Source organism: Danio rerio, chromosome 23 (genome assembly GCF_049306965.1).
Source record: "Danio rerio strain Tuebingen ecotype United States chromosome 23, GRCz12tu, whole genome shotgun sequence".
In the NCBI taxonomy this organism is placed as follows: Eukaryota; Metazoa; Chordata; class Actinopteri; order Cypriniformes; family Danionidae; genus Danio; species Danio rerio.
The window spans coordinates 46,892,522-46,918,393 of NC_133198.1; the positions used below are offsets into that span (position 1 = coordinate 46,892,522).

General features: G+C 36.8%; 2 protein-coding genes across 5 annotated transcripts in view; both read right to left on the bottom strand.

Moving 5' to 3' along the window:
• rprd1b (regulation of nuclear pre-mRNA domain containing 1B) overlaps positions 1–5,369 on the bottom strand; it is a 46,746-nt gene extending 41,377 nt beyond the window's left edge. For all 4 annotated transcript variants that reach the window (XM_073938019.1, XM_073938018.1, XM_073938017.1 and 1 more), the window contains exon 1: positions 5,328–5,369. The gene's annotated coding sequence lies outside the window, so the exon portion shown is untranslated. The remainder of the gene's footprint in view (positions 1–5,327) is intronic.
• A 5,245-nt stretch (positions 5,370–10,614) lies between these two features.
• vstm2la (V-set and transmembrane domain containing 2 like a) overlaps positions 10,615–25,872 on the bottom strand; it is a 95,819-nt gene continuing 80,561 nt past the window's right edge. Inside the window, exons 3-4 of the mRNA XM_073939432.1 lie at positions 15,961–16,005; positions 10,615–11,969 (exon numbers count right to left, since the gene is read on the bottom strand). Coding sequence (XP_073795533.1) covers positions 11,694–11,969; positions 15,961–16,005 — 321 coding nt within the window. The 3' untranslated portion in view covers positions 10,615–11,693. The remainder of the gene's footprint in view (positions 11,970–15,960; positions 16,006–25,872) is intronic.

Consider the following 25,872-nt stretch of genomic DNA (forward strand, 5'->3'; position numbering starts at 1 on the left):
CCAGATGCTTCATATGACATATAACATTCCTTGCTACTTCTCAATGCAAGATTTTAAGGGGTAGTTCACCTAAAAATGAACAGTTACTCACTATTTACCCTCAAGTCAGGGGTTATAAACATTTGAGTTTCTTTTTTCTTCTTCAACACAAATATAAATATATATATATATATTGAGGAATGATAGAAACCTGTAACCGTTTACTTTTAATAGTATTTGTTTTTCCTACTATGGAAGTCAATGGTTACCAGTTTCCAACATTTTTCAAAGTATCTTCTTTTGTGTTTAACAGAAAAATAAACCTCAAACTTGTGTGTGATTGTGAAGGGTGAGTAAATTGATGACTATTTTCATTTTGGGTGAACTGTTCCTTTAAGACAGCTGATTATTCTTGGCTCCTGATATTCATTAGTATTTTTGACTGATTGTACGACTAACTTTTTTATACGATGCAGATTGCTTTGTATATAATAAAACAAACTGTCTAGAAATAAAATGTTTGTCCCTTATAAAAAAAAAGTCAAATTGCCATTTAGAATATATATTTTTGGTATGTTTTACATTGTAAGTATTGTTAATTCTCTCTAAAAGAAAAATAAATCGATTTTTTTTGTCATTGAGAAAAATGGTTGTCCCTTAAAATCAAATTACGACTGACAAATGACTAAATATAAATGTTATTATATTTACTGTTACTTCAAATGAATTATAAACAAATACAGGATGATCTAAAACGTTATTTTATTTTAAGGTTTACTTGGAATTGTGAAAAAAAGGTCATTAAAAATAAATTAGCATAAATACTAAGAAAGTAAATGACCTTTTTCTGCCAAAACACAATAATAATTGAGTTGCTACTTTTCTAAAATAATGATTTATTATTATGGAAACTTATGGAAAATACTTTCAGAAGTATTGTTTTTATGAGTTGTTTATTTCTGCCAGGATGCCATAAATATTATTGTTATACATTTTAAACAATAAAATAGTTTGCAGTGTTTCATAATAATAATAATAATTATTATTTGTTCATTATTTTTTGAGACAAAAATATGTTATTATTTTTCTAAAAGTTAGAAGCTACTTTTTGTATTAAAGGAATAGTTCACTCCAAGATTCAAATTTATTCTCGTTTTACTCACCAAGATTTTCCAAAACTTTGAGTTCAAAAGAAGATATTTTTTTAACAAAGCTGAAAACCTGTAACCATTGACTTCCATACAAACACAAATACTATTGAAATCAATGGTTACAGGTTTCCAACTTTCATCAAAATATCTTCCTTATGCATTTCTTTTTTCTGTTAATCGTTAAAGGCTTGAAACAAGTGAATAGGCATGTCGATGACATAACGTTTTTTTGGGTGAGTGAGAGATATCTTTAAGATGTTTTGTGAATACAGTCATAAATTTTGAGACTGAGATACAAGTTATTATTTTTTTATTTTTTGAATTTTAGGAGCTACTTTTTGCCCAAATAATTTAATTTATTCACAATATACTCTCCCTCAAGTGTTTCCAAAACTTCATGAGTTTCTTCTGTTGAACACAAAAGAAGATAGTTTGAAGAAAGCTGAAAAGCTGTAACCATTGACTTCCATAGTAAAACAAATACAATGAAAGTCAATGGTTACAGGTTTTCATTCATTCATTTTCTTTTTAGCTTATTCCCTTTTTTAATCTGGGGTCGCCACAGCGGAATAAACCGCCAAATTATCCAGCATATGTTTTACACAGCGGATGCCCTTCCAGCTGCAACCCATCTCTGGAAAACATCCATACACACACTCATTCGCTACGGACAATTTACCTCACCCAATTCACCTGTACCGCATGTCTTTGGACTGTGGGGGAAACCAAAGCACCTGGAGGAAACCCACGCGAATGCCACACAGAGACGCCAACTGACCCAGTCGACGTTCGAACCAGCGACCTTCTTGCTGTGAGGCGACAGCTACTGCGCCACTGTGTCACTACAGGTTTTCAACTTTAATCAAAATATCTTCTTTATGCGTTTCTTCTGTTAAAACACAAAGCTTGAAACATTAAATCATCTTCCTTTGGCTTAGTTTCTCATTTATCAGGGGTTGCCACAGCAGAATGAACCGCCAACTATTCTGGCATATTTTTACACAGCAGATGATCTTCCAGCCACAAACCATGCAGTACTTGGAAAGGCTTGAAACAAGTATGGCCTAAATAGTAAGTTGACTAAATGATAACAGAATTATTTTGTTGTGGTAAACTATCTCTTTAAGATGTTTTTTTTGTGAATTCGGCTGTTGGTTGAGTCCGGTCGGTGTGGTCGCCGGTTCTCCCCTGACAGCCTGATAATAAATGTGGCTCCTGTGAGAGTCGCATTAAAGCTGCCTCATATGCTTTGTGTTAGCGAGCCTCCATGTTATCTGCACTGTACTCCGCTATTTATCCTGCTGCCAGGGCTGACAGAGCCGCTATTATTCACCGGGCCCAAGCGTCTAGGCGGCCGGCTAAACGTGCGCCATATGCGGCCTTAATGCAATTTCCTCCCGGCCGCTTCTGATAAGAGCAGAAACATCATTACGGAGTCAAAGCGCTTGACATCAGCTTTGTTTGAGGGATCCACCGCCGCCGAAGACGACAAAGCAAATGGAAGAGACGAAGTAATGAAGAATGGAGGTGATTTTTTGAGGTTAAGTGGGGAGAGAAGCAGTTTATTAGAGAAAAAGGCGGGAAAAACGGCACGGTGAAGATTTTTAGTTAGTTTATTATAATATCGAGCATATCATCCTTCAATAATCGACAAAATATATGCTAATTATATAGTTTTAGATTCTCGTATCAGAATATAAATTACAATATAAAATGATGCTGTCTGACAGAATACAGATGTTCTCTAAATCAATAATAGCCTATGGAATGTTTCAGAATGATTAATTTAATAGTTTTTTAGCATTGTGAAAGATGTGTAATCTTTACAAAAATAAACATATATAACAAAAATACAAGGGACCAAATGAAGTTGTGTTTCATCCCAGAATCTTAATATTATTATGCATTATTTGGAATTGGGATGAAATGTTTAATATTTAGTATAAATACAAATGATCAAACAAAAATACAAAAAACAAAACAAAACATAAATTACGACCAAATACTTTTGTTTGTGTGTGTGTTTGGCATTAAATATTTACTATTCACAAGCTAGTAAATATATACAAATTTATTAATCAAATGTACAAAAAAAATTAAAAATACCATAAAGAGTCAAAGCGCTTGACACAAGCTTTGTTAGAGGGATTCACCGCCACTGAAGACGACAAAGCAAATGGAAAAGACGAAGTAATGAAGAATTGAGGTGATTTTTTGAGGTTAAGTGGGGAGAGAAGCAGTTTATTAGAGAAAAAGGCGGGAAAAACGGCACGGTGAAGATTTTTAGTTTATTTGGAATTGGAATTGAAATGTTTAATATTTAGTATATAAATACAAACGATAAAAAAAAAAACATAAATCACGACCAAATACTTTTGTGTGTGTGTGTGTGTGTTTGGCATTGAGAATAAATATTTACTATTCACAAGCTAGTAAATATATACAAATTATTAATCAAACATACAACAAAATTAAAAATACCATAAAGAGTCAAAGCACTTGACACAAGCAAATAAGAGATTAGAGTAAAGAAATAGGTGATTTCTTGAAGTTTAAGTGGGGAGGGAAGCACTTTGTGAAAGAAAAAGGTGAGGAAAAACTGCACGGTACAGGTTTTTAGTCAATTTTGGCAGTCATTCCTCACCAATATAGGGAAACTAATTATCCCAAGTTTCACGTTTGTTAGGCATTTGTTTGCCCTTATATTTTATTTACAGTAAAACTGTAACCATGTTTTATGGGGCACTTCCATATGGCAAAAGTTTTACAACAAATACCATGGTACAACTAGTAAGTTTGGGGACCATAGTGGACTGGACAATGTTTGCTTGTTTGCTTGTTTGTTATAAAAAGCATTGTTAATTTTAGGTTAAGGGTAATATGTTTTAAAATGTTTGTTTTAGTCTATATGTATGATAACATTTAAAAAAAAAATAATTTAAAAGTCATGACATTGTATGATTTTATGTTAATTATAATAACTTATTAAACTAGAAGTTAACATGTTACAGCCACTATCTATTTTAGGTCGGTTTAATGTAATTTCTGCAAAAATCACTCAAATTTAAGATCTTAAATTTTGAGGTAACCAGGATTTTTTTGGGGGGTGTATTGGTCAAAATGTAGTGTAATATAATGTATTTTTCATGTAATGCCACGTCAGCAACCAAGGTTATGTTCATGGCAAGAACATTTCAATAATAAATATACAATTAAAAACAACAAACAAATGAATAAATGAATTAGACTTTTAGCATTAATACATAATAAAATAAAACAAAAAATATGTCACTTTCCTAAATGTTCAAAATACTTTCATTTGTTGTGATTGCTCAGGTGTTTTCCACCAAATGATAAGATTATTAGGCTATTAAGTTGTCTTTAAACATGGCACTTTTTAGTTTTTTTTTGTGTGTGTGTGAAAATGCTCTAAATTACAATAACGTGCTGTGTAATATTTTGTTTTAGTTTGTAAAATATGACTTAAGCATTTTCAAAATGGTAGGTAAACATATTTTCAAGATTTCCTTTTTAGCATAACAAAAAAGATGCAATGACTTCTGATATCTTTATATTCATGTTCCTAATCAAATTGTACATAAATTATAAACAATATTATTAGAATTTCATTGAATGAAATAAATGTTATAATTGTACAAACTCCAAACACATAAATCCAATAAAACCATAGATGAGAATGAGAACTTACTAAATGTAAACAAAAAATGCAATGCTATTTTCAGATATATTTGTAATGAACAGGTTCAAAAATCACACATGCACATTTTAAGCGATGTTATCAGACTTCTATGAAATAAAATAAAGATTAAAATGTAATCAAATTAATTAGCCCATACCATTGATAAATCCAATAAATCCAGAAATAAATGAGATTGAGATTATTTTTTTCCCCACACCTGCTACATTTAACACTTGCAACAGTAAACACGTGACTGAAAGTGATGTATAATTAAAAACAGTTGCACAGCATTGTTATGAAAGTAATTCCCATCGTATATTGTTGCTGTATGGAGCAATTACAGCAATTTTTACTCTATGAATATGGATATAGTTCTTAATGTGAAAGGATTTACCAGACGCCACGTTTGCGTGCACACAATCATAGGATAATTGCCTACAGGTCAATCTTGCAACCAAAAAACGGACACGGAATGGAAATAAACACGGCTTACTTACCATTGGAAGAGCTGTAGACTCAAAACTGCTGTTTTGAGCGACAAGAAAAGCGATGTTGCCCTTTCCTTAACAACAAAAACGCTGTTTTGCAGGCTGCCCAATTATCAGCCTCAAATTCACGGGATCAAATCCCCAATAATATCCAGCTGCAGGCCCGCAGAACCACACACGTTTTAGGCACACACAATCTAGGACACACAATCTAGGCAAACCATATATGGTTACGACGGATGTTAATGTTATTAATGTCATTTTGAACATCGTCATCGATATATTTTGATATATATGATTAATAAATATTGTACACAATAAACTATAGTGTTTACTTTACTTTATTTCACAAATATTGCAATCGAGACGGCCGAGTAGGGAGCATTGTTTTCGATCGCCATATAATAGACTGAACAGTTTTTAATCAGTCATAGCTGATCAGTCATTATTATCTGACAATAATATAGTAGATACTCGTTTGCTGGCCTTGCTGAACGATCTAATTTGGACAGGTTTAATTTATATAATGCATTAATTTATGATGAAGTAAATAATAGCAAGTTAATATAGGCAATACATTATAGTAATAAAAATCTTTTTACATGTAACAAATGTGTAACACTATATTCCTATTTTACATACTTGTACATATGATTTTAATAGTGTTTATTTGCTTAACTTTCTAATAATCTTTTAATTAATGATTAATTAATTTATAGTAAGCAATAAATTGTTTTTAAACCAAAATTTAGCAATAGGAACAAATTAACTATTACTAATAAAAAATAATATGTATATATATATATATATATATATATATATATATATATATATATATATATATATATATATATATATATATATATATATATATATATAACTAACAGCTGTGACAGTTTAGTAAAAGATAGTATTTTATATATAAACTTATAATCAGACAATCAGTTAAGATAATCAGTTTATAACTATATATATTGTTTAAATGATTGACTAGTAGGCTAATTTATGTTAAAGTGACATATTATTTTTTGCTTTTTATATTTTACAACAAAGTGAATTTAACCAAGTATGATAATATTAAGATCTTGAATTAGTTTATTACACTTAATGCTACAATTAGTCAGTCTGTTATGTTTTCTTTGTGCATGTAGACATATGAATAAATTCATAAGTGTCTTTAGCCAATTATTTTGATTTACATAATTTGGGTTCAGAAACTGCAGAGATGTTACAATGATCGTATGATATAATAATAATAATAATGACTGAAATGGGAAACCAAACTTGTGAAATTCAATAGGTGGCGATAATGCTAAAGAGTTAGTTACCATATATGGTTTGCCTAAATCGTGTGTCCTAGATTGTGTGTGCCTAAAACGTGTGTGGTTCTGCGGGCCTGCAGCTGGATATATCTCCAAATCGCGCGCCAAATGCTCCGCCCTTTGACCGTTAAAGGAGCGGTAACGTTTAAAAATACTCTAATGAATAATGTGGATAATTTTGATTAATCGTGAAATTAGTCAAATAGAAATGCAAAATTTCACTTCTTTGTTGAGTAAAACATGCTAATAAATGATAAGGGCATACATACATTTAGAAAAGAAAAAATCTATCTTTTTTAAAGATTGGTCAATCAATCATATGCCTCAGTTATAAGCAGGGCCAGACGGAATCTGCGGATGTTTTTTGCTATTTCTGCGGAGAATTTTGGTAAAAATTTGCGGATTTCTGCGGAATTATTATGGGAGTATCCAGCGGATTATCATAACTTAAACCTTAATATATGAAATAAAAAGTAATAAATGACTGAATAAAAACTAAATAAATTCAGATTTACACATTTACTCAAGTAAATAAACAGAATTAATAATGGGCTAAAAATCTGCAGAATTCTGTGGTAAATCTGTGGAAAAAATGCGGAAAATCTGTGGAATTCAGCGCGTGCAGATTCCGTGTGGGCCTAGCTATAAGGCAAAATTAGAGACTAAATTTGATTTATTTTTGTAAATGTAGTTAACAGTCAACACAATGCCACAATTTGTGGTAATTTTTTATAAAAAAAATTTTTAAAAACAAAACCTAAATACATTATAGATTTAGCTTTGAAGACTTTGACTCGCTAATAAAAATCTATCCTCCATTGGTTAAAAATCATTACAAAAGTATTTTCCTGATCAGAGTTCACCAAAATTGTAAAATGTTAAAACTTCTTTACGCATACATTCTTATGATTTAAGTCATATTTTTTTAACCACAAAAACAAAAATGTACATATATTTATTAAATATATTAGTTTTAATTTGATATGATGTTGTCTTGTTTTAAGAAATATGCCAAAATTAAGAGAGATTTTCTTTAAAACCAGCAAAGTAATCTCAGGATGAAAGGAAAAACAAGATTATTTTGCTTATTTTATGGAAAATCTCACTTAATTTTGGCATATTATTTCTCAAAACAAGACCATATGTTTTGCTTGTCTAGAAAATGCTACTTGATTTAAGAATTGTTAGATATTTGGACTAGAAACAAGATAAATAAGTAAGAAAAGCATTTTTGCAGTGCACTCGCTACAACTGATGTCTTGCAGAAGAGCATTTCTGAATGCACAACACATCCAACCTTGAGGCAGATGGGCTACAGCAGCAGAAGACCACACCGGGTGCCACTTTTGTCAGCTCAGATCAGGAAACCATGGCTACAATTTGCTCGGGCTCACCAAAATTGGACAATAGAAGATTGGAGAAACGTTGCTGCTCTGATGAGTCTCCATTTCTGCTGTGACATTCGGATGGTCGGGTCAGAATTTGGCCTCAACAACATGAATACATGGATCCATCCTGCCTTGTATCAATGCCTCAGGCTGGTGGTGGTGGTGTAATGGTGTGGGGGATATTTTCTTGGCACACTTTGGGCCCATTAGTACCAATTGTACTAATGTCTATGTCACAAAGGATTAATACAGTTATCAAGGCAAAAGGGGGCCCAACCTGGTATTATTAAGTAAGTAGTAAGTGTACCTAATAAAGTGGCCGGTGAGTGTATATCATATTTCTATAGGGTACTGAGAGAAACAGCTTTACAAGAAAGGAAAAACATGATATTCATTTTTACACCAAGATATATGATCAATGTACAATGTTTTTATTAATCTGATAAAGGCATACATTGAAAGTGAAATCAGTCGTTTTCTTGTAGGATTACAGTAATATACACAATCTGTACATGGTTTACTTCCAGAAACTATTGAATCAAACCATAAAAATCAAAGAAACCAGAAACAAAGGCTGTCATTATTACCATTAAACATAATGCGAGTGTTCAAGATCTTTTTAAAGCTGCGTAAAAACCACGAAACGTCGTAATATTGTGTTTGCACCATCCGTCCATCGACACAAAAAGCTTCATGAAATATATTGGCAAAAAAAAAAGCGCTGGCACTCATCAGGCTATTAAATCTGCCATCGGCGATGCCAGTCCAGAAAAGCCCCCTCCAACTGGTGCCCGTAACTGTGTATACATGTAAACAATGATATTAATATTACAGCATATAAATGATGTGATCGTTTAGACCTGATGAAGAGTATTTCAAACATTCACGTTTTGCTCTGCCGCTTCTACTCGACTACATCATATCAAAAACCATGAATCTGATCAAAACTAAGAAGGACCAAAGAGATTAAATCCACGCTTCAGTTTGGTTTCTTGCTCAATTATTATTAGAAATGTTTGTCACATGCACTCGCTGTTCTGAACAGACATCTACCTTGGCTTTTATACACAAATATACATCTGGTTGTTAAAGGGGATAGTTCACGCAGAAATTAAAATGTACAGAAATCTGTCATTATTTACAATCTCAACTCGTATGATGCTTTACACCTGTTTGACTGACAGAATATAACTTATTTTGCAGAATGTGTAAGTGAAAACTCCTACAGAAAACAACAAATATCAGGAAATGTATGGAATAAAATAAAGCAGTGTTATTAAATAAAGCTTTAAAAAGCAAAACCTCATTCAGTTTCTTTTCAGCTTCGTCTCTTTATTTATCAAGGGTCGCCACAGCGGAATAAACCGCCAACTTATCCAGCATATGTTTGACGCAGTAGATGCCCTTCCAGCTGCAACCCATCAATGGGAAACATCCATACATACTCATTCACACTTATACACTATGGACAATTTAAACTACCCAATTCACATGTACCGCATGTTTTTGGACTTGTAGGGGAAACCGGAGCACCCGGAGGAAACCCACACCAACACGGGGACGCAAAAACACAATTATATAAAATTAAAAATCATATTAAATGGTTTTAAAAAAACAATTACTTGATTTCTTCGGTAAAACTAAATTATTAATTTTGATGGAGGTCTAAGCTGCTCTTTGTAAGTCAGTGATAGGTATAAATTAATTAATTAATTAATTAAAAAAAAAAAAAAAAAAAAAAATATATATATATATATATATATATATATATATATATATATATATATATATATACACATGTATTAATATAAATAATAAAGTTTATATAAAATAAAAAGATTGCAAAACACCATAAAAATACAAAAAAAAAATTATTAAAAAAAGCTTAATTAGCATAACATTAACTCAAAATACACCATTTAATAAATGGATTTATAATTTAAAATGAAATAAAATATAATTGAACAAAAAACCAGAAAAACAAGCGAAAAAAACATAAAGAAAATCATCAGAGCCAATTTAAAAATAAAAATGATCAAATAAACCAAAGCTTAAATACATATACATATATATGTTTAATACTTAAATACATACACACTACCTGACAAAAGTCTTGTCGCCTATCCAAGTTTTAGGGAAAACAAATAATAACTTGACTTCTAGTTGATCATTCGGTAGAAGTGGCTTATATGAAAGGCAAATGCCTCTAGATCAGTGGTTCTCAAACTTTTTTCATCAAGTACCACCTCAGAAAAAAAATTGTCTCTCCAAGTACCACCAAAAATGAGCAGAATTGAAATACAGTAGCGTAGTAGGCCCAGTAAAGCAGCTACAACTCTGCACAGTTAAAACAACGTGGCAGATTACCTCAGAAATATAGGCTATATTTATAAATGGCATATTATATGCATAATTTTTGAGAAATTTTTAAATGTGTGTAGCATGAACATGACATATTTCATTCCTCCGCGTACCACTAGAAGGAAGCCTGCGTACCACTAGTGGTACACGTACCACAGTTTGAGAACCACTGCTCTAGATTACGCTTATTTGACCACAATAAAATATGATCATGCCTTAATTTTTAATTGTTTAATCACGACAGTAAGGTTTAACTCTGCTTAGACTAAAGTCTTGTGACTGAACAGAAATAATGTCCAGTATAGAATATAAAGTCCTGCTGCAGTGGAAACAGAATGAATATTGTGTCTGACTCCATCATGAGCTTGGAGGACTGCATCCATACATCTCTGACATGACTCAAATCACTGATTAATAAAGTCACCTGGAATGGCAAAGAAAGCGTTCTTGCAGGACTCCCAGAGTTCATCAAGACTCTTTGGATTTATCTTCAATGCCTCCTCCTTCATTTTATCCCAGACATGTTCAATAATGTTCATGTCTGGTGACTGGGCTGGCCAATCCTGGAGCACCTTGACCTTCTTTGCTTTCAGGAGTTTTGATGTGGAGGCTGAAGTATGAGCAGGAGCGCTATCCTGCTGGAGAATTGTCCCTCTCCTGTGGTTTGTAATGTAATGGGCAGCACAAATGTCTTGATACCTCAGGCTGTTGATGTTGATCATCCACTCTGCAGATCTCCAAAAACCCAAACCATGAGTTTTCCTTCACCAAACTTGACTGATTTCTGTGAGAATCTTGGCTCCATGCGGCTTCCAGTAGGTCTTTTGCAGTATTTGTGATAACTAGGATGCAGATCAACAGATGATTCATCAGAAAAATCCACCTTCTGCCACTTTTCCAAATGATCAACTAGAAGTCAAGTTATTATTTGTTGCTCTTACAACTGGAATCCACAACAAGACTTTTGTCAGGTAGTGCAGATATATTTATGTCATATAAACAAAAACTAAATATATAAACACTTAAAAACACAAAGTAAAATTATGTAAAAACACAAAAGTTTTCCAATATTCAATGTAATAAAATATAAAATAAGTACAAATGTGCAAAAATAAAACAAAATAGAGCTTAAAAAATGTATCTGTCTTAGTTTAGTCTATAAATTAATATATATAAACTAAAAAAAGTTAAGTTAAACAGGTTTAAAACAACATGAGCGTGAGTAAATGACAGATTTCTCCATGTCTGGTGAACTATCCTCCTTTAGGACTCGTGTGTGTGTGTTTTGGGCTCTGTGTGTGTGTCTAAAGCACGCAGCTGTCAGTGCAGTCAGTGGTGCTGTCGTCGGTGGATCTCTTCCTGAGCTCTCGGCCGGATTTGTGTTGGTGTTTGTGCTGCGGGACGTCCTGCTGCTGCTCCTCCTCCAGCCGCTGCACTTGCAGATACGCTCGCACGCGGTGGTGACGCAGCTTACTGTCGCTGAAGTCGATGACGCGGCATTCGTACGTGCCCTCGTCCGACGGCTTCACACTGGATAGACGCAGCTTATGGGAAATGTTGCTTCCGGCCACTTTCACCACCTGTGGAGAAACCGAAAAAAAACACTAGTCAGGGCATTAAATCACGAATCAGGAGCAAAACACGCTGATTCAGAATGAACGCCGACTGATTCGGGATGAACAGTTGGTTAAAAAGATGTACTGGGTTTCAGAAAATATGACCAAGAGCAGCTTTTGGGGACATTTAAGCAACATGGGCTCATTGGAAGTATTTTGTGTAATGCTTGTGATGCAGAGCGCTCAAATCAGGAATGCAGCAATGTAAAATAAAGGTAAAACTATGGTCGCAGTGGACTTTTCTTGTACTTTTGCTTTTGAAAACAGTATAGTTTGGGTTTGGAAAAAACATGCATCTAAAACTACATCAGTAGAGGCAATGAAATGCAGCATTAGATGCAATGAAAAGCAGTGTGAAAGTGAAATGTGTCAATAGAGCCAATGAAGTGCAACAGTAGATCCAATAACGTAGTGAAATCTAATAGTTGATGCAGTAAAATGCAGTAATGGAGATGAATGCATAAATAGAGGCAGCGAAATGCAGCATTAGATGCAATGAAATGCAGTAATAGGGTAAAGTGCATTGGTATAGGCAGTGAAATGAAGCATCAGATGTCATGAAATGTAGCAATAAATCAAAATACATTATTAGAGGCAGTGAATTGCATCAGTAGCGGCAATAAAATGCAGTAACAGAGTAAAATGCAGCAATAGAGTAAAATGCATTAATGGAGACAGTGAAATGCAACAGTAGAGGCAGTGAAATGCAGCCTTAGATGCAATAAAATGCAGTAATAGAGTAAAATGCAGCAGTAAATGCAGTATAATGCAGTAATAGAGTAAAATGCAGCAGTGGACACAGTGAAATGCAGCAGTAGAGGCAGTGAAATGCATTCATAGTGTAAAATGCATCAGTAGAGGCAGTGAAATGCAGCAGTAGATGCAGTCGCATGCAGTAATAGTGTAAAATGCATCAGTAGAGGCAGTGAAATGCAGTGATAGTCTAAAATGCAGCAGTAGATGCAGTGAACTGTAGTGATAGGGTAAAATGCATCAGTAGAGGCAGTGAACTGAAATAGAGGATGCAGTGAAATACAGTAATATATTTAAATGCATCAGTAGATGCAGTGAAATGCAGCATTAGATTGAAATGCATCAGCTGTGGTAGTAAAATGCATGAATAAAAGCAATGAAATGCAGTAAAGATTGTAAAAAGCATTAGTAGAGGCAGTGAAATGCGGCAGTGAATGCACTGAAATGCACTGATAGAGTAAATTCATCAGCAAAGGCATTAAAATGCAGAATTAGATGCAGTGAAATGCAGTAATAGAGTAAAATGCATCATTAGATGCAGTGAAATGCAGGAATAGAGCAAAATGGATTGATAGAGGCAGTGAAATGCAGCAGTGGATGCAGTGAAATGCAGGAATAGAGCAAAATGCATCAGTAGAGGCAGTGAAATTCAGCAGTGGAGGCAGTGAAATGGAGTAATAAAGTAAAATGCATCATTAGATGCAGTAAAATGCATTAATAGATGCAGTGAAATGCAGAATTAGATGCAGTGAAATGCAGTAATAGAGTAAAATGCATCAGTAGAGGCAGTGAAATGCAGTGATGAAGTAAAATGCAGTAATAGAGTAAAATGCATTAATAGATGCAGTGAAATGCAGAATTAGAAGCAGTGTAATGCAGTAATAGAGTAAAACGCATCGGTAGAGGCAGTGATATGGAGCAGTTGATGCAGTGAAACACAGTAATAAAGTAAAATGCAGCAGCAGAGTCAGTGAAATGCAGTGAGGGAGTGAATGCATTATTCTGCATGTGTGCTGTGATGAGGTGGAGCTGTGGAAACACACGAGAGACACATTCACAGCTCTCTCTTTCCTTCTCTCTCTGTCTCTGAATCACAAAACAATAGGACAATCTCTCTTTCTCTCTCGTTCTCTCTGTAAAGCGGTCAGTTTTCCCAGAGGAGCTGAGGCGCGGGCCCAGACGCTCGATAAAGCCGTCTGCCGGTGCAGCAGATTGAGTGTGGATCAGGTGGATAAATAAACATACATTCACCAGCACACACATGCACACGCGGACATTAACTCCACTCGCTGGCGCCGCTAACACTGCGCTACATATGCTGAGAGTGTTAACAAACAAACAATCACTTCGGCTTCTCCACGATCACAAATAAGTTCACAGCTAAAGCGCAAGTGTTGAAAAGCATGCTGGATCCGTCCCGCTGCACCTCACTGAAGCTCAGACTCACAGCTCGCCTTCACACTGCAAGCAAATGTCCTTGTGAATATTTTATGGAGGAGCAGAGAGAGGAGCTTTGATTTATCCACCCACACAAACACACACATACACACTCACACACACAGAGACTAGTTCATATATCCCGGTGGGGACTCTCATAGGCGTGTAATGATGTTTCTGCTATACAGACTGTGTGTTCTCTAGCCCTACACCTAAAGCCAGCCCTCACAGGAAACAATCTTGTTCATGTAGGATTCTACATCCTGTGTGATTTATGAGCATGCTTGTCGCAATTTTAGTCCCCACAGTGTTACAAGTCCCCATAAGTCTGTGTGCATTCGGGTTCATGTCCTGACATATAATATAAACAAGTAAACAAGTACGATATATGGGATATATAAACAAGTACACAAACAAACACACTCAAACACACACAAACAAGCACACAGATAGAAACATGCATACACATACATACACAGATAGAAACAAACACACACAAACACACGCACATGCACAGACGGATAGAAACAAACACATACAAATACACACAAACAAGCACACACAGATACAAATACACACATAGAAACACACACACATACGCACACGCACACGCACACACACACACACACACACATTAATATTCACTCACAAAGAAACACACAAACATAAACACACATACACTATAAAGGGTTCACGCACAGAGACACAAACACAGAATAACACACACATTCACTCACACAAACAGACGAACACACACACGTTCACTTTTACAAAGACATGGACACACACACATACAAATAACACACACAAATCCACACAAAGACATGGACACACACAGACAGACACGCACACACATACATGCAAAAATATATGCACACACAAATGCATGCACGCATACACACACACACACACACACACACACACACACACACTCTCTCTCATTCTTTCACACACAAACACACACATATATATACACACACTCTCTTTCACAAACACACATGCACACACTCGCATGAACATGAACTCACATGCACAAAATAATATTTGCGCACACACACAAACACATACAAATAACATACATACACACACACACACACACACACACACACACACACACACACTCGCATGTACATATACTCACATGCACACAAGAATATTTGCGCACACACACAAACACACACATACAAATAACATACATACACACACACACACACACACACACACACACACGCATGTACATATAAGCACAGGCACACAAGAATATTTTTGCAGACACAAACACACACACACACACACAAACACATGCATACAAATAACATACACACACACACACACAAACACACACTTAGTGTCCGCTACGCCTATGACGCACACACACACAGCCTGCAGCCTCTCAACCAGCAAGAGTCGAGCAAGTTGCAAACAATCACCTTCAGCACAGCAAAGAATGATGTTGTGTTTGCATGCTCCACTTACTTGCCCTGAAAACACACACACACACACACACACACACACACACACACACACACACACACACACACACACACACCATGTATTTTTACATTCTCTAACTGAGCAGCAGATGAACACAGCCGTGAACCAACACAAAAGACACATTGATGAAGGAAATGGAGAGGAAACGACACACATCACACACTGACACACACACACACACACACTGACACACACACTTACACACACACACTGACACACACGCTTACACACACACACCTCACACACTTACACACACACATCAAACACTTACACTGATTTTGGTGGCGTCCTTTGACATCTCGTTCTGTGGCATCACCTGTAAACAAACAAACAAACAAACAAATAAATAAACAAACCATAGTCATAGATCATGTTAACAGATTCAGAACTACATAAATAATGATAATAATAATAAATAAACAAGAAGATTATTAAGGTTGCTGGTTCTAGGCTCGGCTGGGTCAGTTGGCATTTCTGTGTGGAGTTTGCATGTTCACAGGCAAAAACTGGCTGTAGTGAATGTGTGTGTGTGTTTGTGTGTGTGTGTTTGTGTGTGTGTGCGTGTGTGTGTGTGTGTGTGTGTGTGAATGTGAATGTGAGAGAGTATGGGTGTTTCCCAATACTAGGTTGCAGCTGGAAGGGCATGCGCTGAGAAAAACATATGCTGAAATAGTTGGCGGTTCATTCCGCTGTGGCAACCCCTGATGAATAAGCTGAAGGAAAATGAATGAATGAATATCTGTATTTTTTTACCTTTAATAAATAATACAGGGGCTCACAGCAAGACGGTCGCTGGTTCGAGCCTCGGCTGGGTCAGTTGGCGTCTGTGTGGAGTTTGCATGTTCTCCCTGTGATCGTGTGGGTTTTCTCCGGAAGCTCCGGTTTCTCCAACAAAGACATGTGGTACAGGTGAACTGGGTAAGCTAAAATTGACTGTAGTGTATATGTGTGTGTGAATGAGTGTGTATGGGTGTTTCCCAGTGATGGGTTGCGGCTGGAAGGGCATTCGCAGCATAAAACATTTGCTGGATAAGTTGGCGGTTCATTCCGCTGTGGCGACCCCAGATTAATAAAAGGACTAAGCTGATAAGAAAAGGTTACGGGTTCAAGTCCTGGCTGGGCTAGTTGGTATTTCTGTGTGGAGTTTGTATGTTCACAGGCAAACACAGGCTGTAGTGAATGAGTGTGTGTGTGTGTTTGTGAGTGTATGGGTGTTTCCCAATACTAGGTTGCAGCTAGAGGGTCCCAATACTAGGTTGCAGCTAGAGGGACATGCGCTGTGTAAATCATATGCTGGAATAGTTGGCGGTTGGCGGTGTATATAAAAGCAAAAACTTTTTTATATATATTTATATTTATATATTTTTATATATTTATATATATTTAAGTTTTTGCTTTTATATACATATAAACAAATAATAATAAATCAATAAAATAACATCCTTGCAAAATAATGATGATCCAATGACAACAACAAATAACAAAAAACAAACAAGAAGGTACAGTTCAGCTCACAAACACAAATTTGGCTTTACAGATGCCCATATATAACACATGGGAGTTCAGTGGGTCTGGAAAATGTAAAGAATATTAAATTATTAATAGTAAGTGTGAAACAATCATTAAAACCAACCATGATCTTCTTAAATAAATCCTTTTGTCAGGATAGAAGCAATATCAAAATCAATATATGCCAGGGATTTTAGGGGTGTCAAAATAATTGTTTCTTCGGTGCAACGCATTGCAGACGCGTATAATTCGCTATCGGTTCAGTAATAATCATAACCGGTTATTATTTACTGACGTCATTTATCTCCCATGCGCGAGGGAGGTGAGCGCGGGTATTTACAACACTCAGAAGCCAACTCAGGGCCGGCCCGTGGCATAGGCAGTATAGGCAAATGCTAAGGGTGCTGTACATCCAGGGGGGTGCCAGAAATGAGCGGGGTTCAGTTGGTTTTGTTTTCGATATTCCTGACACATTCAGTTACAGACGGCAATAACTCAAAAACCTCTTACCCTAAAAAGATCTAAAGTGTGTTTCCTACAAAAAGACAAAGCTGGTCATGTTTTCACAGCTGTCTTTTTCTTTTCTTTTTTGCTCGACAACTTTACGAGCACTGCTCTGTTTAAGCCCTCACAATCTGCGTTTAGCCGGGAGAGCTCGCGCTGAGCAAAGCTCTCAGTAAGGGATCGTCAGAAAAGTGCTTCTTTTTTTCGTTTTTTTGCGCGAGCTCTCCCGGCTAAGCGCATATTGCGAGGGCTTATGTGTGTGTGTTTGTTTGTTTGGTGCTGTCTATGTTTGTGTATGTGTGTGAATGAGAGACTGTGGTGCTGTGTGTCTGTGTGTTCATACAGACAGCTTGTTCGAGCCTCCCCTCAAAATATAACACTGTGTATGGAAAGCATCGTCAATGCACCGTGATGCACCGAAATATCGAATTAAACCGAATCGATGGCATGATAATCGTAACCCAACCGAACCGTGAGACCAGTGTAGGTTCACACCTCTACCAGATTTTACGAAAAACTCCACTTTTATCATGTACAATACAGGTCAGATAATCTAACGATACGTGTTCAAGAATAGTTCAGTGCCACATCCTAACAGAGAGATCCATTATAAAAGTTTACATTTTCTTGCATTAAAAAGAAGGAAATTGAAAAGCCTCATTTTGCACTTATCAAGGCTTAAGGCTGATTTATACTTCTGCGTCAAACGCCGGCGTATGCTACGGCGCTGACGCATAGCCCTTCGCCGTGGCCATCGGTCACTGACGTGCACCTCTCAAAAAATGTAACTACACGTCTCAACGACGCGTAGCGCAAGCTCTGTGATTGGTCGGCTTGGTAGCGCTGACGAGTATGGGCGGGACCGAGAGCCGCGCGAATGGCGCGAGCCCAATGGAGCGATTGTTTACAAGTGGGGAGTCCTGTGAAGGAGCTCCGAATGGAAAGTTTTGTTTTGTGTTTACATCATAGTTAAAGTTGTTGCACGTCCGCCGGTTCCAGCCATAAAATGAGCGAGTTTGAGCCACTTGTACATCCCGGAAGTGTTCAGGAAAAGCAAAGCAGCAGTGAAGAAACTCGACACAGAGGAACATTTACACCTCACTGCCAACTAGCGTTTCAGAAGTGTTAATGCAGACCAACAGAGACAGCGCGCAGAAGTATAAATGCACAGCTACACGCGTTGCATGCGCCGAGGGTTACGCCGGTCACTTGACGCAGAAGTATAAACCAGGCTTTACAGGAGAGGACATTCCTAACACATAAGATGCTGGATCTGGAACCACAGAAACACCCAAAACTTTACTCCCTTATTCGGAAACCCCCAACCAGAACCTCTATATTTTGTTACAAATCCATAAACAGTGGGTAAGGTTAGCTATTTCTGTCTTGCACTTGGGACAGAGTAGAGAGAAATCAGCGGATACACACATTGTGATGAACGATGTTTAATTCAGCCTTAGTATTTACTATAAATTACTATAGGATTAATTTAATGTGGCGACTGACCAAACTTTGACCCAAGCACAAGCCCTTTAGAGATGAGACACCGCATGCTGTCCAGTATTTGAGCTTAATTCAATTACAGAGAGTAAAGGAAACGAATATCTGAGCAACAAACACATAATGAGGCCTGTGGTTGTGCTGGAATAAGATGTTATTTTTTTCTCCTCCACATGCTCTTAACTGGCCTCCGCTGATCCTCAGGAGTCCTTCATGAATAAAACATGACGCAAAGGTGAGCAAGACTTTCTCCATGACCCTCTTTTCATCCCTCCATCCAATTAAACAGCATCTCCAGTTCACAGCAGGAGCCCTCAAATCTCTCTTACACTCTTTCTTTAGGACTCTCTACCTCTCTCTCTCTCTTTCTCTATCTCTCTCTCTCTCAATTCAATTTTAATTCAGCAGAGCTCTATTAGCATGACTTTTCAAGTATTACCAAAGCATTGCACATTACATAAACAATCAATAAAATCAGAGAGGGATTATATGGGACACATATACAGTTGAAGTCTGAATTATTATCCCCGCTGTATATTTTATATTTCTGTTTGAGAAGATTTCTTCAACACATTTCTAAACATAACTGTTTTAATAACTTATTTCTAATTACTGATTTCTTTTATCTTTGCCAAGATGCTAGTATTCAGCTTAAAGTGACGTTTAAAGGTTCACGAAACCCTCGAGTACTTTATTTGAGATGTTAACAGATGTGTGTGTGTTGAGCATCAGTTAAGACAATAGCCCCTTTCACACATACAGACCTTTCCGGAAAATTACCGGCAATTTTCCGGAAAGGTTGTATGTGTGAACAGGTCCTTTTTGAAAATACCGGTAAATTCGTTCTGGCTATTTTCCGGAAAGAGAAGTTGTAACATTACCGGTAATTTGCCGGAATGCTGCGCTGTGTGAATGCAGAAGGAAGATTACCGTAATAAGCACGTGCACGTCTAGAACGTGCTGACGTGAGACGTCTGCTTTAGTCAATCACAACAGTCAGACCGCATTTACGCGGTTTGTGAGAATAAAACCCTTAGAATATTTTTCCAGACACATTCAGCTGCTAGAAGTTACTCAGATCACGTTTATATGTTCTTCTTTATGTCAACTGTGTAAATAAACATCGATGAGATGCTTATGATAAGCCGTTGTTTGTTTACCTTCAAGCTTTGCGTGTGCCTGTGAAACAGCCTGTGAGCGCCTGCACACGCACATATTATGAACATCTCGACATGCGAAAGTGATCCTGTGAAAGTTGTTCACAATATTGATCATCAACAGAGTTTGTAATTTAGTCAAATGTTTACAAACACAAGCGCAGCCGTTTAAAGCTCACTTGTGGTGAATGATGTCAGAATTTACCGGTATTTTGGAATGGATGTGTGAATGCTCTTTTCCGGAAAATTTCCGTAACGTCCTCGCCTGTGTGAACAGCGCTTTTTTGAATATACCGGTAAAGTCGTTCCGGAAATTTTCCAGATAATTACCGGTATCACTGTGTGAAAGGGGCTAATGTTAGCAGCTGTCAGCTTTAGTTGTGGGGAAAAACTGGATAATTTTGAGCTTTTGTCAGCTAATTTCAGCGTCCGAGTTTCAAGAGTTCACACTTAGCTGATGATTAATTATAAAAGCTTGTTTGTCATGCTGTTTCGGGAGAGAGCCCTGAGCTCATGAGATCCTCGAGCCCAGGGCTCCCTCCCGTTGCAAGGCGGGAGGGGAGTTTGAGCTCAGGTAGACCTCGTGAACTCCCTTGCTGTAGTAGCCAATGAACAGCAAGTGATTGCTCTTGAAGATAACTACGTACTAGGTGCATATCTATGGTGCCAATTTGGATTATTCAATTAACTTAATTGCATGTTTTTAGGCGGTGGGAGGAAACCGGGGAACCCGGGGGAAACCCACGTGAGCACGGGGAGAAGGGCAAACTCCACACAGAAATGTCTGCTGGTTTGGTAAAGCCATGAACCAGAGACATTCTTGCTGTGAGGCAACAGTGCTACGCACTGGGCCACCGTGTCACCCGTCTAAGAAGGAGGAGTAGGGGTGGAAGGGGGGACTCTTCAAAACGAAGATAGCAGTGGAATGAAACCCAGGGTATTTATAGTAGTTTAGGAGTCATCTGATTGGAGCGTAGTGAATTGGATAACGCGGATCCAGCCGCTAGAAATCATACGCACGTGATCCTCTCGAAATTTGTTTATACATAAACTTCACTTAAAATTATTTTTGGGGCGGATCAAAATCGGTCCCGTAGCTCAAAACTGCAAGTGCAAAGAGGATGTGTCGGTTTCCTATGAGAAGAGCCGGCTTCTTAATTATTCATGACTGCACATGCTTTCGGAAGGCAAGGCTGACCTGCTAGAGCCAAGATGTGAGACATGGACCCACGGCACACAGTATTTAGCCGTTCATGAAGGGTCCTATGTGTTTGTTTCCATGATCCACGGTTATTTGTTGCATGTTTTCCCTGCAATGCTGTCAGGGTTGAAACAGCAAAGCTGTGTGTGTGCTGCAAGCATTTTTGTCGTGAGATCAGTACGAGAATTGGAGAATGATGGACGTCGTCTTTTATCAGTAGTTCGTTCACATTCAGACACATCACCATGCTGCTGTGTTTGCCTAAATCCTCCAGATTACCAGCAGCGCTAATGGTTAAAATAGACAGGGTAAGAGACCTGCTGCACTGAGTCTGCATTCAGACCCGGGGATTGAGGGAGAAGTCCTCATTTATAGTGTTTATATGAACAAGATTATCTTTATGATGATATAGATTGTGGTTATCTGTATATGAAATTATAAATGACAAATGTAGCAGGGCATTAAATTACTGTTTATTTCTTTACATTTTAACTTTGTAAACTATAAACTCATGCGTCTCCTCACGGTTCGTGTCTCATTTTGTGAGCCGACTGACAACAATTGCTTGCTCCCCTCCTTCTCCCCTGCTGGCCACGCCCACTCCTGCCCTTTGCTCGCGAAGCTCCACGCCCATTATGATGCATCTTTTGAAAAAATTCTGAGGTAGACTTTAACCGAAAGTGGGGGGTGTCATGATTAGGGCCAGACGAAATCTGCGGACGTTTTTTGCTATTTCTGCAGAGAATTTTGGTAAAAGTCTGCGGATTTCTGCTGAATTATTTTGGGAGTATCATAACTAAAACCTTGATATATGAAATAAAAAATTTATCTTTTTAACTTTTAATTAATGTTTAAAATGCAAATCCAATAAGATTCACTTCATTTGGTAAATAAAGCAAGTCTCTCATATGATATATCTAGTAAAAGACAGAAAATATTACTGTACAAATTGCACTGTACATAAATAAGATGAACATTTTCACATTAGTCAATAATATTACTGAATATAATTAAATAACTGAATAAATATAGATTAACAAACATTTACTCAAGTAAATAAACAGAAATAAGGATGGGCTAAAAATCTGCGGAAATCTCCGCGTGCAGATTCCAGGTGGTCTTTAAACAGTGGTGGAAAGAGTACTGAACAATCATACTTAGATTAAAGTACCATTACTTGCCTATAGTAAAGTAGAGTAAAAGTGTCTGTTGTAAATAGTACTCAAAGTAGGAGTAAAAAGTAGCCCTTTCAGAGGTACTCAAGAGTAGTGAGTAGCGAGTATTGCGCTGTAAAATGCTGATGATTTACATCTAATTTGTGGATGTGTGTAAACGTAACATTCTGTAGTGTGTTAAGTTATTTCTCAGCAGGCACACAATGTCATAAGATGTTAATATTATGACAACAATCTGATTTTCATTCATTCATTTTCTTGTTGGCTTAGTCCTTTTATTAATCCGGGATCGCCACAGCGGAATGAACCGCCAACTTATCCAGCAAGTTATTACGCAGCGGATGCCCTTCCAGCCGCAACTCATCTCTGGGAAACATCCACACACACACATTCACATACACACTCATACACTTCGGACAATTTACCTGTACCGTATGTCTTTGGACTGTGGGGGAAACCGAGGCACCCGGAGGAAACCCAGGCAGGGAGAACATGCAAACATGCAAACTCCACACAGAACCAGCGACCCAGCGACCTTCTTGCTGTGAGGCGACAGCACTACCTACTGCGCCACTGCCTCGCCCTCTGATTTTCATTTCCAAACAAAATACAACATCTTCATGACAGTGCAATGTTGGGGTACAACATTAATCTGATGTCATGTTGACGTCTTGTGCCTGCTGGGTGTTTAAGGTAATTTCAGTGATCATACAGTAAACATCCGTCATCTTCTCATCAGTGACATGCATCTAAACAGTCTCTGGGTCAATGCATGTAAGGATTTTGGACATCTTCTTGGACACTTTTAATGCTTCCAAACAGTTTGCTGCAACTCATTAAGTAGTGATGCAGTTTAAAGGAAAGTAGCTGAGTAAGAGTACCGATACTTCAGGAAAAATGAACTCGAGGGAAAGTAAAAAAACACATTTTTAAAATTGAATTATGCGGGACCAGCAGTAAGCAATCATAAGCATGTGATCCTTTTGGAATTAGTTTATAAATAAACTTCACTTATTAATAGCGTATGAATTACAACCAGTGAGCAGAGCATTACAGTAATCCAATCTAGAGGTCATAAAAACATGAACTAGCTTTTCTGCATTTGAGATAGTGAGCATGTTTCTTAGCTCAGCAATATTTCTGAGATGAAAGAAGGCGGTTTTTGTGACTCGATTACAGTCTTTTGAGTATTTGTAATTTGTTACTTTACACAACTGCATTTAAAGGCTTCACTAGGTTAATTAAGGTAAAGTTAGGGTAATTAGGCAAGTCATTGTATAACAGTGGTTTGTTCTGTAGACAATCCAAAACAAATTTAGCTTAAAGGGGCTGATAAGATTGACCTTAAAATGCTTTTAAAAAAATTAAAAACTGCTTTTATTCTAGCCGAAATAAAACAAATAAGACTTTCTCCAGAAGAAAAAATATTATAGAAAATACTGTGAAAAATTCCTGAATCTGTTCAACATTATTTTGGAAATATTTGACCAAAAAAAATTTAAATAAATAAAAAATCACAGGAGGGTGAATTTTTCTGACTTCAACTGTCTATACAAGGACGTAAACTTCCAACTTAATCTGAATAAGATCATTTCAATTAGAGATTTGTGAGGAGTGAACTCATATATGTTGAGAACTGTATATATTTAAAAAACAACAACAACATACAGTGGTAAACACAGTAAATGGTTGTACTAGTGGTAAACAAAAATACAAATACAAAAAATAACAATAATAATAAACGAGAATACTGTGAATTTAACAAGCAACATTTTTTCATTATAAAACTGGGTAACACTTTACAATAAGGTTCATTAGTTAATACATTACTAACATGAACTAATCATGAACAACACATGTACAGCATTTATTAATCATAATTGAACATTTACTAATGCATTATTAACATCCAAGTCCGTGCTTGTTAACATTAGTTAATGCACCATGAGTTAACATGAACTAACAATGAACTACTGTATTTTCATTAACTAACGTTAACTAACATGAACAAATACAGTAGTAAATGTATTGTTCATGGTTTGTTCACGTTAGTAAATGCATTAATTTACATTAACTAATGAACCTCATTGTAAAGTGTGACCTAAAACTGTAATAATAAATATGAATATGTTTATTAGTATATTTAATATTTTATCAATATAATTTCAAAGATTCTCTCTCTCCCTCTCTCTCTCCCTCCCTCTCTCTCTCCCTCCCTCTCTCTCTCACTCCCTCTCTCTCCCTCCCTCTCTCTCTCTCTCTCTCTCACACTCCCTCTCTCTCCCTCCCTCTCTCTCTCTCTCTCACACTCCCTCTCTCTCTCTCTCTCTCTCTCTCTCTCTCTCACTCCCTCTCTCTCCCTCTCTCTCTCTCCCTCTCTCTCTCTCTCTCTCTCTCTCTCTCTCTCTCTCAGGACTTGCAGCTATTTCCACCATAGTGATTAATGTAGTGTGGACTGTTACCTGCTGCAGACTCCTGGTTCCATTAATATCACTGTATCCTCTCCTCTCTTCACATTTGGGTTTCTTTGGCCACTTTTATGTCCCAGCGGTTTTATTAAAACTAACAAATTTGCATTGCAATGCATTTTTGGGTCACACTTTATTTGAAGGTACAAGGCTTAAACCATTAACTGCAGGTTTCATCAAGACAAATTTAAGACCGTTATGAATGAAATTTCAGACTTATACAGGGGGATAAACACTAAGAGTTTTTTTTACTGTTGACCTGGTTGGACCCAATGAAAGATTTTTACTTGCCTCACCATAAAAAAATCTATAAAATTTAGGTTTTTGTTAGCCACACTTTAAAAATAAAGTGTCAAAATAAGCAAACTTTAATTGGATATTTTATTTTTAAGCATAATATTTATCATTTCTTAAAATAAAATGACTATAATAATATATAATGTATGCACACTAGTCTGTCCAGGTCAATGTCTGTGTTGTTCTTGTGTGTTTGTATTTGTGTGTATGTGTGTCAGGCTGGATGCTCTCTCTCTCTCTCTCTCTCTCTCTCTCTCTCTCTCTCTCTCTGCTGTGTGAGTGTCTCGAGTGGTCAGTCATTCAGAGGACATGGTCGTGTAATTGCGATCGTGTGTGTCAGTTCGCTGTGGATCCCATTGTCGTGTGTATTGT